The sequence below is a fragment of the Bos indicus genome, chromosome 15 (assembly GCF_029378745.1).
Source record: "Bos indicus isolate NIAB-ARS_2022 breed Sahiwal x Tharparkar chromosome 15, NIAB-ARS_B.indTharparkar_mat_pri_1.0, whole genome shotgun sequence".
In the NCBI taxonomy this organism is placed as follows: domain Eukaryota; kingdom Metazoa; phylum Chordata; class Mammalia; order Artiodactyla; family Bovidae; genus Bos; species Bos indicus.
Genome location: NC_091774.1, coordinates 58,522,440 through 58,541,976, shown reverse-complemented (window position 1 = coordinate 58,541,976; position 19,537 = coordinate 58,522,440). Strand labels below are relative to the sequence as shown.

Below are 19,537 nucleotides of genomic sequence, written 5' to 3'. Positions count from 1 at the left end.
TTGAAGCTCCCAAAAATAAAGTCTGTCACTGTTTCCATTGTTTCCCCATCTATTTGCCATGAAGTGATGGGCCCAGATGCCACCATCTTCATTTTTTGAATGTTGAGTTTTAAGCCAACTTTTTCACTCTCCCCTTTGACTTTCATCAAGAGGCTCTTGATGAAAGGGTTTGTCATACATGACCTTTATTATGTTGAAGGTATGTTCCCTCCATGCCCAGTTTCTAGAGAGGTTTTTTTTTTTTTTGGTAAAAGGATGTTTTGTTTAATTGGAAGCTTTTTCTTCATCTACTGAGATGATCAAAAAGCTTTTATAATTTAATTTGTTAGTGGGGTGTATCAAATTGATTTGTGGATATTAAAAAGTCCTTGGATAGCTGGGAAAAGTATTACTTGATTATGGTGTATGATCCTTAATTTTTAATTTAATCTTTATTTTTTATGGGGTATACTGTATTTACAATGTTGTGTTAGTTTCAAGTGTACAGCAAAGTGGTTTAGTTATACTATATATCCATTCTCTTTCTGATTCTTTCCCGTAAAAATTATTGCACAGTTTTGGGTAAATTTCCCTGTGCTATACAATAGGTGCTTGTTGGTAGCTATTTTGAATATTCTAGCGTGTATATAAATTAGGAGACTGTTAACCCCAGTCTCCTAATTTATCCCTCCCCCTATTCTTTCCCCTTTGGTAACCATATGTTTGTTTTCAAAAGACTGTGAATCTGTTTCTGTTTTGTAAATAAGTTCATTTGTATCATCTTTTTTATTAGATTCCACATATAAGTGATATCATGTATTTGTCTTTCTCAGTCTAACTTGCTTCACTTGGAATTATAATCTCTAGGTTCATCCATGTTGCTTCAAATGGCATTATTTCATTATTTTATGTAGCTGAGTAATATCCCATTGTGTATATGTACTACCTCTTGTTTTATCCATTCATTTATCAGTGGCAGAGAAGGCAATGGCACTCCAGTACTCTTGCCTGGAAAATCCCACGGACGGAGGAGCCTGGTGGGCTGCAGTCCATGGGGTCGCACAGAGTCGGACATGACTGAAGTGAGTTAGCAGCAGCAGCAGCATTTGTCAGTGGACATCTAGGTTGCTTCCATGTCTTGGCTAGTGTAAATAGTGCTACAGTGAACATTGGGGTGCAAGTATCTTTGTAAATTATGGTTTTCTCTGATTATATGCCTAACAATGGGATTGGTAGGTCACATGATTATATTTTTATTTCTTAAGAAACCTCCATACTGTTTGTGATAGTAGTTGTACCAATTTACATTTCCACCAACAGGGTAGGAGGGTTTCCTTTTCTCCACACCCTCTCCAGCATTTATTGATGATGCGTCAGCCTGTTGATTATGGCCATTTCAACTGGTGTTAGGTGATACCTCATTGTAGCTTTGATTTTGCATTTCTCTAATAATTAGTGATGTTGAATATCTTTTCGTGTGCTTTTTTGGCCTTCTGTATGTCTTTTCAGGAGAAGGAAATGGCAACCCACTCCAGTGTTCTTGCCTGGAGAATCCCAGGGACGGGGGAGCCTGGTGGGCTACTGTCTATGGGGTCACACAGAGTCGGACACGACTGAAGTGACTTAGCATAGCATAGCATGTCTTTTTTGGAGAAATGTCTATTGAGATCTTCCACTCATTTTTTGATTGGTTTATTTAGTTTTTGTTATTGAACTAGATGAGCTGTTTATATATTTTGGCAATTAATCTCTTATTGGTCAATTTGCTGGCAAATATTTTCTCTCATTCTGTTTGGTTTTTTGTTCATGATTTCCTTTGCTGTACAAAAGCTTTTAAGTTTAATTAGGTGCTTTTTGTTTCTTTTTGTTTTTATTTTCATTATTCTAGGAGGTAGATTGAAAAAAATCTTGCTGCAGTTTATGTCAGTGAGTGTACCGCCTTTCTTTTCCTCTAAGAGTTTTATAGTATCCAGTCTTATATTTAGGTCTTTAATCCATTTTGAGTTTATTTTTGTATATGGTGTTAGAGACTGTTGTAATTTCATTCTTTTACATGTAGCTGTCAAGTTTTCCTGCCACCACTTACTGAATAGACTTTTTCTCTATTATATATTAAAGACTTTCTTTGTCATAGATTAATTGACCATAGGTGTGTGGGTTTGTTTATTGGATTCCTGTCCTGTTCCATTGATCTGTAGTTCTGTTTTTGTTCCAGTAATATACTGTTTTTATTATTGTGACTTTGTAGTATAGTCTGAAGTTAAGGAACCTGAGTGCTCTAGCTGCATTTTTCTTTATCAAGATTTCATTGACTCTTTGGGGTCTTTTGTATTTCCATACAAATTTTAAAATTATTTGATGTGATTCTGTGAACAGTGTCATTGATAATTTGATAGGGATTAAATTGAATCTGTGGATTGCTTTGGATAGTATAACATTTGGTCAATATTGATTCTTCCAATCCAAGAACATACTTTTGCTATATCTTCCCCTCTCTGGGTCATCTTCAGTTTCTTTCATCAAGTTCTTACAGTTTTCAGAGCAAAGGTCTTTTGCCTCTTTAGGAGAATTTACTCCTAGGTATGTTATTTCTTTTTGATGGTATGGTAAATGGGACTGCTTCCTGAATTTTTCTTTCTGATAGTTCATTGTTAGTGCATAGAAATTCAAGTGATTTCTGTGTATTAATTTTGTGTCCTGCAACTTTGCTGACTTCCTTGCTGAGCTCTAGTAGTTTTCTGGTAGCATCTTTAGAGTTTTCTATGTGTGGTCTTGTGTCATCTGCAGTGACAGCTTTACTACTTCTTTTCCAGTTTGGATTCATTTCTTTTTCTTCTCTGATTACTATGGCTAGGACTTCCAAAACTCTGTTGAATAAAAGTGACGAGAGTGGTCATTCTTATCTTGTTTCTAATCTTAAAGGAAATGCTTTCAGCTTTTCACTGTTGAGTATGATGTTAGTTGTGGGTTTATCATACATGACCTTTTGTATGTTGAGCTAGGTTCCCTCTAAACACATTTTCTAGAGAGTTTTTTTTAATCATAAATGAATGTTGAATTTTATAAATGATTTTTCTGCATCTATTAAGATAATATGGTTGTTAGTTTTTAATTTGTTAATGTAGTGTATCACACTATTTGCAGTTATTGAAAAATTCTTGCATCTCTGGGATAATCTCATTTGATCATGGTGCATGATCCTTTTAATGTATTGCTGGATTTGGTTTGCTTATATTTTGATGAGAATTTTGCATCTATGTTCATCAATGATATTGGCTTGTAATATATTTTTTGGTGGTATCTTTGTCTAGTTTTGATATTCAGTGGCCTCATAGAATGAGTTTGGGAGTGTTCCTTCCTCTTCAGTTTTTTGGAATAGTTTGAGAAGGATTAGTTTAACTCTTTTTTTATACGTGTTTACTCAGTGGTAAAGAATCCACCTGCCAATGCAGGAGACTTGGATTTGACCCCTGTGTTGGGAAGATCCTCTGGAGAAGGAAATGGCAACCTACTGCAGTATTTTCTTGCCTGAGAAATCCCATGGATAGAGGAGCCTGGTGGGCTACAGTCCATGGGGTCACAAAAGAGGTGGACATGACTTAGTGACTAAACAACCACAAATGTTTAATACTAAAGAATTCACCTGTGAATTCATCTTGTGCAGACTTTTGTTTGTTGGGAGTTTTTAAATCATGGTTTCAATTTCAGTACTTGTGATTGATCTGTTCATGTGTTTTATTTCTTCTGGTTCACTCTTGCAAGATTGTACCTAAGAATTTGTCCATTTCTCTAGGTTGTCCATTTTATTGACATATAGTTGCTTATAGTAGTCTCTTGTGATCCTTTGTATTTCTGTATTGTCAGTTGTGACTTCTTTTTCTTTTCTAATTTTATTGACTTCAGCCCTCTTTTTTTTCTTTTTTCCTTCTTAAAAAATATTTATTTATTTCAGCATCAGTTCAGTTCAGCATGCCAGGTCTTTATTTCAGCATACAGGATCTTAAGTTGTGGCATATAAACTCGGCATGTGGAATCTAGTTCCCCCAGCAAGTCTGCCTGTTTTGGGAGTGCGGAGTCTTTGCTGCTGGGCCACCAGGGAAATCCCTCTCATTTTTCTTGATGCTGCTGCTGCTAAGTCACTTCAGTCATGTCCGACTCTGTGTGACCCCATAGACGGCAGCCCACCAGGCTCCCCCGTCCCTGGGATTCTCCAGGCAAGAACACTGGAGTGGGTTACCATTTCCTCCTCCAATGCATGAAAGTGAAAAGTGAAAGGGAAGTTGCTCAGTCGTGTCCGACTCCTAGTGACCCCATGGACTGCAGCCCATGAGGCTCCTCCGTCCATGGGATTTTCTTGATGAGTCTGGCTAAATCAATTTTATCTTTTCAAAGAACCAACTTTTCATTTCATTGATCTTTTTTTTAATCAATTTCATGTTTATTTCATTTATTTCTATTCTGATCTATTTAATTTCTTTCCTTTGTGTTTTGTTTCTTGTTCTTTCTCCAGTTGCTTTAGGTGTAAGGTTAGGTTGTTTGAGATTTTTCTTGTTTCCTGAGGTACAGTTGTATTGCTATGAACTTTCCTCTTACAACTGCTTTTGTTATGGTAGAAAGCTTCAGAGGTTTTGGATCATCATGTTTTTGTTTGTCTGTAGGTTTTTTTCCCCCCAATTTCCTCTTTTATTTATTCAGTGATTCATTAGTTGTTTAGTAACATGTTGTTATGCTTCACATATTTGTGGGGTTTTTTTTTACAGTTTCTTTCTTATAGTTGATTTCTAATCTCTTAGTGTTGTGGCTAGAAAAAATGCTTGATATGATTTCAGTTTTCTTAAATTAACTGAGGTTTGCTTTTTGGACTAGCATGTGATCTACCCTGGAGAATATTCCATGTGCCCTTGAGAAGAGTGTATAGTCTGATGCTCTCATAGGGATGTTTTATAAATATCAATTAAGGCTGTCTGGTCTAATTTATCTTTAATGGTCTGTGTTTCCTTACTGATTTTCCATCTGGATGATCTGTTCAGTGATGTAGGTGGAGTTTCAAAGTCCCCACTGTTATTGTGTTACTGGTGATTTCTCCTTTTATAGCTGTTAACAGTTGCCTTATGTTAAGGTGCACCTATTTGGGGTGCATATGTATTTTCCATTGTTATATCTTACTTCTGGGATTGATCCCTTGATTATAATGTAGTATCCTTGTTTGTCTTTTGTAGTATCCTTCTTTGTCTCTTTAATTTTAAAGCCTGTTTTGTCTGATGTGAGTATCGCTGCTCTGGCTCTCTTTTGATTTCCATTTGCGTGGAATATGTTTTTTCATTACCTCACTTTCAGTCTGTGTGCATCTATGATTCTGAAATGAGTCTTATGTAGTCATATGTCTTACCATATGTATGCTTCTTGTTTTTGTATCCATTGAGCCACTGTGTGTCTTTTGGTTGAAGCATTTTATCCACTTACATTTAAGGTAACTATTGATACATATGTTTTTATTGCCATTTTGTTAATTGTTTTTGTTTTTGTAGGTCTTTTTCCCCCTTGTGATTTGATGACTGTTTTAGTGTTTTGTTTGAATTCCATCTTATTTCTTGCATATATATCTATTATGCATTTTTGGTTTGCAGTTACCATGAAGTTTTTATATAGCAGTCTTTTTTAAGTTACTGAATTCTTAATTGCAAATGCATTTTAAAAAACCCTGCATTTGTACTCTTCCCTCATGATTACTGCTGTTGACATAATATTTTACATCTAATTGTTTTTTGTATCCCTTAACTGCTTATTGTGGATACAGATGACTTTATTACTCCTGTCTTGTAACCTCACTACGAACTTTGTGAATGGATTCTTATCTTTACTGTATGTTTGTCTTTTCCAATGAGGCTTTTCGTTTTTTAATTTTCTTGATTCTAGTAGTGGCCTTTTCTTTTTTGCCTGGAGAAGTTTCTTTAACATTTGTTGTAATGCTGGTTTGGTAGTACTGACTTCTCTTAACTTTTGCTTGACTGGAGAGCTTTTGATTTTGCCATCTAATCTGAATGAGAGCTTTTCTGGGTATAGCATTCTTGGTTATAGGTTTTCGCCTTTCATTACTTTAAATATACCATGACACTCACTTTTGGCCTGCAGAGTTTCTGCTGAAAACTTCAGCCGATGGCCTTATAGGAGTTCCTTTGTATGTTATTTGCTACTTTTAATATTCTGTCTTTAATATTTGACATTTTGGTTACAATGTGTTTTGGTGTGTTCCTCTAGGTTTATCCTGTATGGGACAACTCTGCACTTTCTGGGCTTGCGTGACATTTTTCTTTCTGAGGTTAGGGAAGTTTTCAGCTATTACGTCTTCAAATGTTTTCTCTGGCCCTTTCTATCTTATCCTCCAGTGATCCCTATAATATGAGTATTTGTATGTTGATGTTGTCCCAGATGTCCGTTCGGTAGCAGCGATTTTCACTACTCAGTCTTCCAGCTCACCAATTCATTTTTCCATATCATTTAGTGTACTGTTGATTCTTTCTAGTGTATTTTTTATTTCAATTATTGTATTCTTCACCTCTGTTCAGCTGTTCTTTATAGTTTCTCTTTGTTAAAAAAATTCTGACTTCTCTGTCTGTGCATCCATTTTCTTCCCAATTCTTTCCCTCATTTTAATGATCCTACTGTGAACTTTTTCTCAGGTAGATTGCTGGTCTCCTCTTCACTTAGTTCTTCTTTTGGGGTTTTATCTTTTTCCTTCATCTGGAACATACTCCTGTGGTGTCTCATTTTGTCTATGTTGGTATTTGTATTTTTGTGTATGTGGCAGCTTTGTTACCTTTTTGGACTTTGGAGTCACTACTTTCTGTAGGGGATGTCTTTCCTGTTCCAGCAGTGCCCTCTCCTCTTGTTACCTAAGCCATAAACCTGCATAGGCCCTTCTGTTGTGGCAGGCTGACTGTGAGTGGTCTGGTAGGCTTGGTTGGCTGCTAGTCTAGTTGGTTGCCAGGCACTGCCTTGTGTGAATGCTGCTGGCTACTCGTTAGTGTCAGCTGGTCATGAGGCAGCTGTTGCAGAACCCTAGGGAGTCTGGGGGTAGTGCTGGCTCACTGTTGGCTAGAGTTAGTATCCTGAAGACTCTGGGGCTCTTGCCCACCTATTGGCAGGTGAAGCCAGATCCTAGGGTTAGTGCAGGACCACTGCAGGCAGAGCTTCGTCCTAGAGCCTGGTTTCAGGGCCCAGGGATCCCAGAGCTCATTTTAGATGATTGGTGTTGGAGGCTGGTTCCTGACACAGTTGGATATGGGGCTGGGGTGTCCCAAAGGTTGTTGGCCTGCTAGTGGGCAGGGCCAGTGCCCAGCTGGTCCCAGGGTAGGGTCTGACCTGCTGTTGCTGGACTCAGTGTGCAAGCTGTGGTATTATAGTTTTTTGCTTCTGGTGTCTGCCCTCCTGGTGTGTGGGGTGGTCGAGAGGCTCATGTTAGCTTCCCAGTGCAAAGGGCCCAGACCCAGCTCTTGGCACCCTGGTGAGGAAATCTGTGTTTAGGGCCTTGTCTGGTGGTGACTGTGAGCTCAGGAAGTCTTTAAGCAGCCTGTTGGTGGGTGAGGTTGTGTCTCTGTTCAGTTACTTGTTTGGCCTAAGGCATCCTACAAACTGTTGGGTGGGCCCAGGTCTTGGTGATAGTGGGCCAAGATGCAGCCGCCATCAGCTCATGCAGCTGAATGCCCCAGCTATGCCTGACACCAGTGTCCGTGTCCCTAGGGTAAGTCACAGCCACCTCATGCCTGCCTAGAGGACTCTCCGAGACCAGTAGGTAGGTCTGGCCCAAGCTAATTTCAAATTACTGCTTTTGCCCTGGTTCCATTGTACATGATATTTTGTATGTGCCCTGTAAAAATGAAATCTCTTTTCCCCCAGTTCTGTGGGCTCCTGCAAGTAAGCCCACTGACCTTGAAAGCCAAATGCTTTCGGCACTTGTCTTCCCAGTGCTGGACTGCCAGGCTTACGTGGGGCTCAGAACTCACATTCCTGTGCGAGAGCCTCTGCAGTATACTTATTCTCTACTTTGTGGGTTGCCCATCCTCGGGGGTAATATGAATCTGTACCTCCTACCTGTCTCATTATGGTTCCTTCTTTGTGTCTTTAGGTTCCAGCCTTTTTCATCTACAGTTGTTCTGTAGAGAGTTGTGGTTTTGAGTGTACTCATGAGAAAAGGTGAGCCCAGGGCCTTTCTACTCCACCATCTTGGCCACTCTCTTCAGTCATAGCCTTCTTAATGCTTTTTCATTTATTTTCAGAATTCATCTGTTGTTAAGGCCCCAGACGCTTAATTTTCTTACTTCAATCTTAAGTTTTAACGTTACTAATTCCATTGTTGAGTTTGTTGTTGTTCAGTTGCTAAGCCCTACTCTTTGTGACCCCGTGAACTGCAGCACGCCAGGCTTCTTCTGTCCTCACTCTCCCTGAGTTTGCTCAAACTCATGTCCATTGAGTCAGTGATACCATCCAACCATCTCATTCTCTGTTGCCCCCTTCTCTCTTGCCCTCAGTTTTTCCCAGCATCAGGGTCTTTTCCAATGAATTGGCTCTTCGCATCAGGTGGCCAAACTATTGGAGTTTCAGCTTCAGCATCAGTCCTTCCAGTGAATATTTAGGACTTGATTTTCTTTGGAATTGACTGGTTTGATCTCCTTGTTGTCTGAGGGACTCTCAAAAGTCTTCTCCAGCACCACAGTTTGAAAGCATCAGTTCTTCGGCACTCAGCCTTCTTTATGGTTCAATTCTCATATCCATACATGACTACTGGAATTATTTAATTTTGTACCTTTCAAAATATTTGTTCACACTGAGAAATCTGCTTTTCTTCATTGCACACAAATGCATACATATATACACACTTATGTATATATCTGAAATAGCTTAATTTTGTGGAGAACTTGGAAATATTCTAATTTTTTTTAAAGCTAGTCATAACCCATGCATTGATTGTAGAATCTCAGTTTTGCAAAACACTGATCTGGTGAATCAGTGGTATTGTGGAGCTCAGTTTATGTTATTTAGCTTTATCTCCAGCCTCACTAGAAGTCACTTGTTATCCTAAGAAAAGGAGGGTCACTTGAAGCCATTTTAAGTCAGCACACCATAAATTAATGTAATTAAATTACAGAAATTATAAGAAACTCTGAGCTTTGGAGTAACATGGAACTAGGCTGAAATTCTAGTCTTGCTGTTGTAAATCTGTGATCTTGGAAAAGTTAACTTCTCTGAACCTCAGTCTCTTCATCTATAAGAGATGTTAGACAGATGTTAGACAATATTAGAGTGGTTAAAAGCATAAATTCTTGAGTCGTACATCCTGGATTCAAAACTTAAATCTTGGCTCTTTAGCCTTTCTCTGCTGGATTATCAGTGAAAGGGGAGAGTGACATTTACCTCATAGTGTTTTGGGAACTAAGTGAACAGCAGGATGTGGCCTAATATATAGAAATCACTTTGTAAAAATTAGTTGTTTGTTATGTGTTAAAGGAGATGATAATAACTGCTGAAGATAAGAGAACAGTTTAGAATAATGAATAAAAAAAGTTCCTACCTCAGTGAATAAGCATGTAGCAGAGTATAATTGGTTAAAAGATTAAAGCCTTTTCATATATTTAGTAGCTGGACGTTTCTTATGGCTACATCATTACTTAATTCTGAAGCAGTTAAAATGTTAGCATGAGTCTTAACTGTATCAGTCATCCCAGAGACATCATAACATACAGATAAATTACTCACTTTGGTATAAACTTACTTTGAGCTATTGTGGTATTCACATTTTTTTTTCATGCCTTTCCTTTTGTTTTAATTTTCTAAGTCATGCTTTCCTTACTTTTCTGTTCTTATTTACTGTATTCTCTGATTTATTTATAAATCATATCATTAAAATCTCAGATTTTTAACCACAAGGAACAATTCATCTCAGATCCCTAATAAAAGATGAAGGCCAGAGAGTAGCTTTGCCAATGTTTCAGTTAGTGACAAAGCTGGGACTGGATCCTGGGTCTTTTGACTTCCAACTTAATAAGTGTTTTTTCCACAATACCAAGGTGCATTTTAGAAATAAATGGGTCAGACTCAGTATTTAATTTTAAGTGTACACTGGCTTTCATATAGTCTTCCTTGAAATCTTAAAATTTAAAGGTAGTTAAATCATTAAAAAGTTCATCACCTTTCATAAATTTGATTTTAGCAACATTTTGATTTGTTTCACATGTCCCTGTAAGATTAACACATCAAAATTATGTTTACAGTTTTTTTTTATATTTTAACTGTTGAAGTAATAAAAATAGTAAATATTTAACATTAGTATTGTGAAAAACTAGTATGTTGTTTTTGTAAGGCATATAAGTTTTACTTAAATTTTTATTATTTAAAAACAATTCTTTAGCAGACTGACCTAAATTCTTTATGGCCTTTGGATAATTTTTGTTTTTGACATTTGCTTTAACATTTTAGTACAGTCTATTCTAAACTATAAAAGTTATCTAATTTGGGAATAATCCAGGTTTGTTTTTTTCCCACCATCTTGCTTTTGCCCTTTTTATTCATCCGTGCTTAATGAAGGAAAAGAGCAGGATATAGAGTTGGTGAGACTCAGAAACTCAGTTTTTCTGATTGTTACCTTAGTCGGCAAAAGTTATTGAAATAAAAAATCCATGTTTAGGATCCTCTTTGGATTTTGGTTTTCAGTAATCAAGTGTTTACTCTGTGGGAAGATGTATAATTCTGTTGAAATTCAGTGGTGTACCAGAAGACGACACAGGGCCTTATGAGAGAAGGCTCCAGCAGTGTCTGGTAGAAACTTGCTTTGGTGGTAAACAGATGGAGGCATTTAGGGTGGGAAATTCTGAGAGGGGCCAGCCTTGGAGGGAGGGTTGTTTCTCAGAATGTGATGTGTATTCTGAGGTGGCAAATTGTTTGTACAGACACCCTGAGATTAGAGCACTGTTTGGGTCAACGGCAGCATTTTCTAGAGACTTTTGACCCTTCCTTCATCTTTAACTCTTATATCAACATTAGAATTTTTGAACCATAAAATCAGAATACAAAGTCTGATTTTTGTTTCTTTACTTTTGAGCTTAATTATATGAAGAATCTGAAAAGGTTCATAAAAGTAATCAACCCTATTTTTAGTTGTATATTTAAATCATTACTTTTCTTGATAAAATTTAAGACTTTTTTGGAAAATGTGGTTGTCAAATCTATATCTGGCCTGTCATACATATACATATATGTATATGTATATACATATGTAGATATACTTCTATGTATATGTATACACATATATGTATATACATATATGAGTCTGGACTTGGGTCAGGAAATGAGGGATATACTTCTATGTATATGTATACATATATGGAATGGGATATACTTCTATATATGTGTATACATATACATAGAAGTATATCCCTCCCTTATTTCCTGACCCAAGTCCAGACTCATATATATCTCCTTCCAACTCATATACTGTGACAACCTCCTCGTCTGTCTCCCTCAGAATAGTTCTGATCCCTTCAAATGCAGTTTTCAGCCTTTACCATTGAGAGTTCTGAATCGTTCCCTTTGCCAAGTATTCCTACTCCACAGTGTTTACTTTACTCTGCCTGTCTCAAAAGACCTTTTCCTGTCTAGTTAGTATTAATACCACACTCTGATTTTCTAGTCTTCACTCCTCCCCCTTGTAGTCAAGCTATTTCCTCATTGTTCCTCTCATGGTGCTTTTTTTTTTTTCTTTTACTACTTTGGACCTTACTCTCTCCTCTCATCTTCCTTTTCCTTTGCTGAGCTCTTATTCTACACAGTACCTCACAACACAGCACTTAATTCTTTCGTGTATACAGAATCAGATAAGGTCAGAGACTTCTGGAATTTCATCCCTGCTATCTTTATAGTAGGTGCTCCATTAAAAAAATAAGTGAATAATCAAGGGATAGCAGCTGCAGAGGTAATGGAGAATCCTTTAAAAAGCAAGATGGATATTTTACTTGGGGGGTAGGGGAGTACAGTGTTGAAAAGTTGGGAGACTGAATGAGTGAGGACAGTTGTTACCTATGCTGAAGGATTTGGGGACAGGTATCCTGAGACCAGTTGTTCTAAAAGGCGTAAGATATGTTCTTGGTGTTAAGTTTTATCTTCATTTCATTTAACGCACTGGACTTATCTGACAATTGAAAAATTGTCCTTCCCACTGCCACCCATTGCTGAGGTAGGTAGGTCCTTGGGAAAGGGAGGCATGGGAATAGGGAGCGAGGTCCAGTGGAAGACATGTAAAAGTGTCCGATTGCTGGTATCTAAGGAGAGAGAAGGAAAATAACCGGTAATTATGGTGGTAGAGTCCTAGGAGTCTAGTTTGAACAGCATTCTCCACTAATGCAGTAATCTAACTGGTGAGTGACAGAGTGGTGGCATTCAGCTTGTAGTTTTATTTGGCCATACTTCCCACATTCTTTCTCCCGAGGAAATGCCCAAACGTGTAGATTCGAGTGACAGCAAGGCAGTTAAATAATCTAGGATATGAATGTGGTTTTGTTTTACACTCCAACAGCTATAAAATCAGTGAACGAAAATCTGGATCCTTTTTTTTTTTTTTTTTACTCCCTTTAAAAAATTGAATGGCTTCTTTACATTTCTTCTTTGGCATAACTCTGAATTAAAAGTTTAATTTAGGGATTATTTAATTCCTATCCTTTATCTTCATCAAGAATCTAGAAGCTTTTTATAACTGTAAAAAAGTTGCAATTCTCTTGAGCTTCTGCCAGTAGCATACAGTGATGCCAAAATTTATGTGTGGGAAAGTTGATTTCAATGAGGGTAATTTAGCTGAAGTTTAGTCTAAGAAACTAGTGTTTTGCTGCCAAGCAATTATTTGCATTTCTAAAAAATGACTTATACTTTTTACCAGTGCTTTCCTTTCATCATAAACTAGTTACTTAAGTAAGTTATTGTCACTAATGGTGTATTTCTATAAAGGAAACTATATTCTTGTTTAATTCGGTTAACCTCAGACTTTTATTTTTAATATGCAAGGTTGAATACTTCTATTAAATGTTGCCTTTTGTTTGAATAAAATCTATAGGAATTAAATCAACAGCTAGAAAAAAAGAAAGAAGTGGAAGACCGTGAAAAGAGAAAGATAATTGCTGAAGAGAAGCACAAGGAATGGGTTCAGAAAAAGAATGAACAGGTAAGGAGAAAAAAGGGCACACACATATTCTCATCTGTAGTCTTCATCCTGTTACTCCTAGTGATTACCTACGCGGTTCTCATTTTCTCTTAGATTCTTCCTTTTCTGACCTAGTTTCTGCCCCCTCTCCGCCCCACCCCAACCTCTCCCCACCAGGGACGTCTGTCAGATCTTTTGTCCTTTGCTGTCTGCTCTCTCCCTTCTCCCTCATGTGGCTTCCATCTGGATGTGGTTGCAGGTAGTCATGAAGTCTACTATCTCCAGACCTGACCTCCTAGAGCCTTGGATTTTCATCTCTTCAGTAGGTAGGCACCTCTGGGCCTGCAAATCTAAAACAACCCATTTTTATCCATTCTCCTCTGACAGAACCATCGTCCTGACTCCTTGATTTCTGATCTTAGTGTAACTTCTCAGTCACCAAAACGTAATTGGAATTCTCTTGTGTTGGATCCCTGGGTCAGGAATATCCCCTGGAGAAGGGAACGGCTACCCACTCCAGTATTCTTGCCTGAAGATTCCATGGACAGAGGAGCCTGTGGGCTACAGTCCGTGGTGTCTCAGATTCGGATGACTGAGAGACTTTCACTTCACTTCATTGTTTATTTCCCATACTGGAATGTAAGCCCCATAAGGGCAGGGATTTGTGCCTCTTTGTTCAGTTATCCAGCAGATAAATCAGTATCTTGATGCTTAAAAGCCACCCAAGATTTGACTTCATCCTCTTTGTCCTTGCCAGAGAAATCTTGCCAAAAAGCCAAATGTCATTCCTCAGTTCACAAACACATCTTTTGTCATTGCCTCCTGTCCTCTGAATAGCATGTGAACTGTCCTGGCCTGGCTGGTTAAACACCTTCTGCTCTGAACCATGTCTCCTTCACCTGTGCTCTTCTTCCTTCCACACTGTCAGCCTCTGACTGGCATCTTTGGGGAGCACAGTCAGGATAAGCATGGCCCATATTCTTGGTGTATTAGTTTTGCTGGAAAATATTGAGAAGAAAAATGTTATTTTTATGCTAAAGCAAGCACAGATATTTAATAGTATAGAACATAAATTTTATAGTATTTTTAAAATACACAGTAGAATTCAAAGAAATATTGGGCTTTGGATTGTGCTCCAAGCCCCTAGGAATATGTGTTCGCAAGAACTTTTGAGAACATTTCTGTTCTATTTCTCACTTTTTTTTTTTTAATAATTATCTCCTCAATGTGGGATCTCATCACATTTCCCCCCTACCTTTGGTGGCTCAGATGGTAAAGAATCTGCCTGCAGTGCAGGAGACCCGTGTTCAATCCCTGGGTTGGGAAGTTCCCCTGTTGAAAGAAGTGGCAACCCACTCCAGTATTCTTGCCTGGAGAATTCCATGGACAGAGGAGCATGGTCCATGAGGTCACAAACAGTTGGAAATGACTGAGCGATTTTCACTCACCTCCTTTTGTTATCCAACTCAAAGTATTTCCTACATGAAGTATTCTCTGATCACATGCTGGGAATTCTTTTCTTCTCTGAATCCTTGTTTAATTGACATCACTTTATCATATACTGCCATGTGTTATATATATATTTTGTGGCTGCCTTGTATTATGCATATGTGTTCACTTCTCATGTAATTTTAAGACTCTTCAGGATAGGAGTTATTTTTTAGGTGGTTCCCCCTCTTTTTAACTTTCTATTTTGTACTGGGGTATAGCTGATTAACAATGTTGTGGTAGTTTCTGGTGAACAGTGAAGGGACTCAACCATACATATTTATCCATTTATCCATTCTCCCCCAAATTCCCCTCACATCCAGTCTGCCACATAACATTGAGCAGAGTTCCCTGTTCCCTATACAGTAGGTCCTTGTTGGCTATCCATTTAAAATGTAGCAGTGTGTACATGTCCATCCCAAACTTCCTAACGTCCCTTCCCCCCATTCTTCCCCTCGGGGGACCATAAGTTCCTTCTCTGTCTGTGAGTCTCTGTTTTGTAACTAAGGAGTTATTTTTGTATTACTTTTTATCTATTATAAGCTCTGACATAATGCTTTTTCTGCCATACATCAACATGAATCAGCCACAGGTATACATATGTCACCTCCGTCGTGAACCTCCCTCCCATTTCCTCCCCCTCCCACCCCCTGGGTTGTCACGGAGCGCTGGGTTGAGCTCCCAGTGTCACACAGCAAATTCCCACTGGCTGTCTAATACAGAGAGAACAGACTTGTGCACACAGTGGGGAAGGGCAGGGTGGGTCGAATGGAGAGAGGACCACGCAAACATATACATAGTATTTTGGAGGTGATAAATTATTGAATGAATAAATGTATCATCTTCCTTTGAATTTGAATACATTCTTGTATTAGATCACAAGTTAGAAATTTAAAAAAATATTTATCTTGTCACTTTGTTTCCTGTTGTGAGTTTTTGCATATTTGGAGTGGTACTGCTTTTATTATTAATGTCCAGGTTCATGAATGCAGTTAGATGTTGAAATTGTAAACCAAAAGTTTTACATTATTTTTGGTTCCTAGCTGTTGTTGAATATAGTGCCTAGTGGTATTAATAAGAGTACCTAGTAAATACTTCCCCAGTAAGTTGAAGATTACATAGCTTTCTTCATCCAAATATTGTAAGAAGGAATTGGCTAGACATGTGTGTGTTATAACCATAAATATATTTGTTGTTCTTTACTTAAGTAAATTATTTTTTAAAGTTTGCTACATCCCATAATACAATAAGAGAGTTCTTTGTGAATAAATGCCAAAATCAAAATAAGCCTGTATGACCACTACTAAGCCTTGAGTGATACTTTCTTGAAGTGTATAATTATAAACCAGTTTTGTGTGTATTGTATAAGTATATTCTCTCCTCTAAAAGCTCCTCTTATCTTCTGACTCCATTAAGCTCATTTTACCATGCCAGTCAAACATAGTTGTTGTTTGTCTAAGAATGTAGAGATGATACATTCCCTGTTTTAATTAGTGGTGGTAGATCTAATCCAATTATTTGAGAAAAATTTTTCTTTCTTTTGGAGGGAGGTGGCTTGCCCTGACATAAATCACTAATTAGCAAAAGCAAGATTCCATAAGGTTGAGAAGAGTTTAAAAATGAACCTTGAGAAATAAAAATTAAATTTACTTATTCTGTAGAATTCTTATGCATGCTAAGGAATAATTAGGATACTCTAGTTTTTTTCCTTTAAGAACGCTCAGATTTCTTATTTCAATCTTGGTTACATTTACCTCTATTTGTAAAGACTGCTCTTCTGGTTCTTCTCTTCCTGTCTGGCATCTAGCTTTTTCCCCCTCTGTTTACATTTCATGGTGTGTGGTCCTCTGCTGCCTCCAGCCTCATTCACATTTTAGCTATATCTGTGGCATTATTTTCTCTAAGTCATTTTCACTGTGTTCTATCAAAAAATCAGACAAAAAGAATTTATGTATCCATTAGCAAAGCTGGTTTCTTTTATTGTGACTGGTTTCTTTTTTTGTAAAGCTTTTTTCAAATAAAGGGCTTATCTCATCTGGTACTCTGATATTTGTGTTGCCATACTAATTTATTTTTTAGATTGTTTTTTACTGTGTGTTACCACATATTTTGTAAAAAGGTATTTGCCTTCATTGAAAATTAGAAGTAAATTTATTTTTAAAGTTTTTTTTTTAAACCAAAGAACTGCTTTTTAATGTCAAAAATTAATTCAAGCCAACAAGCATATGATTGATAACTGTCATCAGTTCTCATTGATGCCTTCAACACTTTTATTATGTGCCAGGTACTATTGAAGGAATCAAAATAGAAATTCAGGTTTGTTAGTTTCCTTTAGTTGGAAGAAACAAAGGTTCTCTCAAGGCACCATCTTTAAAAAAAAAAAAAAAAGATGTATTGTGCTCTGTGTGGTGTAGAACTGGAGTGCCAGAAAATCTGAAGCCACTTAGTGGCTGGCTATTCCCTCTCGGTACTTCTCTCTGAGTGCCTGTTCTGGTATCCTTTTGCTAACTAAAGACATTCCATTCCCTCTTCTGTAGTTTAAATGCTGCAGAGAGCCTGTCTGATGTTTTAAAATCAACTTCATTGAGCTATAATTTACATACAATAAAATACACCTATTTTAAGTTTGATGAGGTGTGACAAGATATGTACTTATAAAACCGGCACCGTAGTCAAAAGAGAGAATCTTTCTTCACTCCAAAAAGCTCCCTTGAGCTCCTTTGCATTTAACCCCTGCTTCCTACCCCCGACCTAACCCCAGCTCTATGGAAGCCATCGGTCTGCTTTCTGTTCCTATGGATAAGATTTGCCTTTTCTAGAATTTCAGATAGAATCACTAAATGTTTATTCCTTAGCATCAGGCTACTTTAAAAAAAATATTTTTATTTTGGGTTGTGTTCTGTCTTTGTTGCTGTGCAGAGCTTTCTCTAGTTGTGGCAGGCAGGGGCTACTGTCTGCTGCAGTGTGTGGGCTTCTCATTGTGGCGGCTTCTCTTTTTGCAGAGCACGGGCTTTAGGGCGAGCGGGCTCAGTGGTTGTGGCTCATGGGCCCTAGAGCTCAGGCTCAGTAGTTGTGGCACATGGGCTTAGTTACTTCTCTGCAAGTGGAATCCTCCCGGATTAGGGATCAAACCTGTGTCCCCTGCATTGGCAGGGAGATTCTTATCCACTGTACCAGCAGGGTAGTCCCAGGCTACTTTTGTTTTTAAACATTGCTAATATTTCTTATATTAAGATTGTTCCTTTTTATTGCTCAGTATCACAAATTATGTATCCATTCACTAGTTGATGGATAATTAGGTTGTTTGCAGTTTGGAGATATGAGTAAAATTCTGTGACCACTTACGTACAAGTGTTTTTGTTGATACTTGCTTTCATTTCTCCCGGGTAGATGCCTAGGAACTGAATTGCTGGGTTGTATGGTAGGTTTTTAGGTTTAAAAAAAAAAAATCGGCAATTTCGTATAAAGTGCTTCTGCCATTTTATATTCCTGCCTCTAATATCTGACAGTTCCAAGTGTACCGTATCCTTGCCAGATTCTCAGTCTTTCTCATTTTAAACCATTCTGTTACGTGTAGTATGTCATTGGGCTTCCCAGGGGGCACTAGTAAAGAATCCGCCTGCAAGTGCGGGAAATACAGGTTCAATCCCTGGGTCGGGAAGACCCCCTGGAGTAAGAAATGGCACTCCACTCCAGTGTTCTTACCTAGAAAATTCCATGGGCAGAGGAGCCTGGCGGGCTCCATAGGATCACAGAGAGTCAGACATGACTGGCTAAGTAGCAGCAGTATGTCATTGTTTGAATTTCCATTTTCCTGAGATCTAATGATGTTTAGCATCTTTTCATAAGCTTATTCTACTAGTCTACTGGGGCTGTCATAACAAAATAGCACAGATTGAGTGACTTAAAAGTCCTGTCTCAAAGTACAACATCAGGCCAGGGGATCAAGATTGTGGAGGAGTAGTAGGGGAGCTCACCTACTCTCACAAAAACATTAACATATCAGTAAGTGGAATGATTTACAAAGAACATCTAGTGAATGCCAGCAGAAGACCTCAGACATCCAAAAGGACAAGAAAACCTCCACATGACCAGGTAGGACAAAGGAAAAAGAAAAGGAAAGGAATCAGGACACGCTTGCGCCCCAGGGAGGGAGCTATGAATGAGGAAAGAGTTCCATACCCTGGGGAGAGCCTTCACTGGCGGGGCATAAGCCTGGATGGAGAGGGACATTCAAAGCCTAGGAGGAGAGCACAGCAACTGGTTTGTAGAAGGCAAAATGGAGAGTAAACTGCAGAGAAGGTCAGCACCACTGCCCTGTGTTCTGCAGCCTAATATATGCTCCTCTGTTGATACAGGAGATGGCTAGGGGCTGAAGCCTCTTGATGAAGGTGAAAGAGGAGAATGAAAAAGTTGGCTTAAAACTCAAGATTCAGAAAATGAAGATCATGGCATCTGGTCCCATCACTTCATGGGAAATAGATGGGGAAACAGTGGAAACAGTGTCAGACTTTATTTTTTTGGGCTCCAAAATCACTGCAGATGGTGACTGCAGCCATGAAATTAAAAGATGCTTACTCCTTGGAAGGAAAGTTATGACCAACCTAGATAACATATTGAAAAGCAGAGACATTACTTTGCCAACAAAGGTCTGTCTAGTCAAGGCTATGGTTTTTCCAGTGGTAATGTATGGATGTGAGAGTTGGACTGTGAAGAAAGCTGAGCGCCAAAGAATTGATGCTTTTGAACTGTGGTGTTGGAGAAGACTCTTGAGAGTCCCTTGGACTGCAAGGAGATCCAACCAGTCCATTCTGAAGGAGATCAGCCCTGGGATTTCTTTGGAAGGAATGATGTTAAAGCTGAAACTCCAGTACTTTGGCCACCTCA

At 38.2% G+C, this 19,537-nt stretch overlaps 1 protein-coding gene across 1 annotated transcript in view; it reads left to right on the top strand.

Moving 5' to 3' along the window:
• The window catches only part of CCDC34 (coiled-coil domain containing 34), a 46,034-nt gene that overhangs the window by 13,851 nt on the left and 12,646 nt on the right, over nt 1–19,537 (top strand). The window contains exon 4 of the mRNA XM_019975795.2: nt 13,076–13,183. Within this exon, the coding sequence (XP_019831354.2) occupies nt 13,076–13,183 (108 nt within the window). The remainder of the gene's footprint in view (nt 1–13,075; nt 13,184–19,537) is intronic.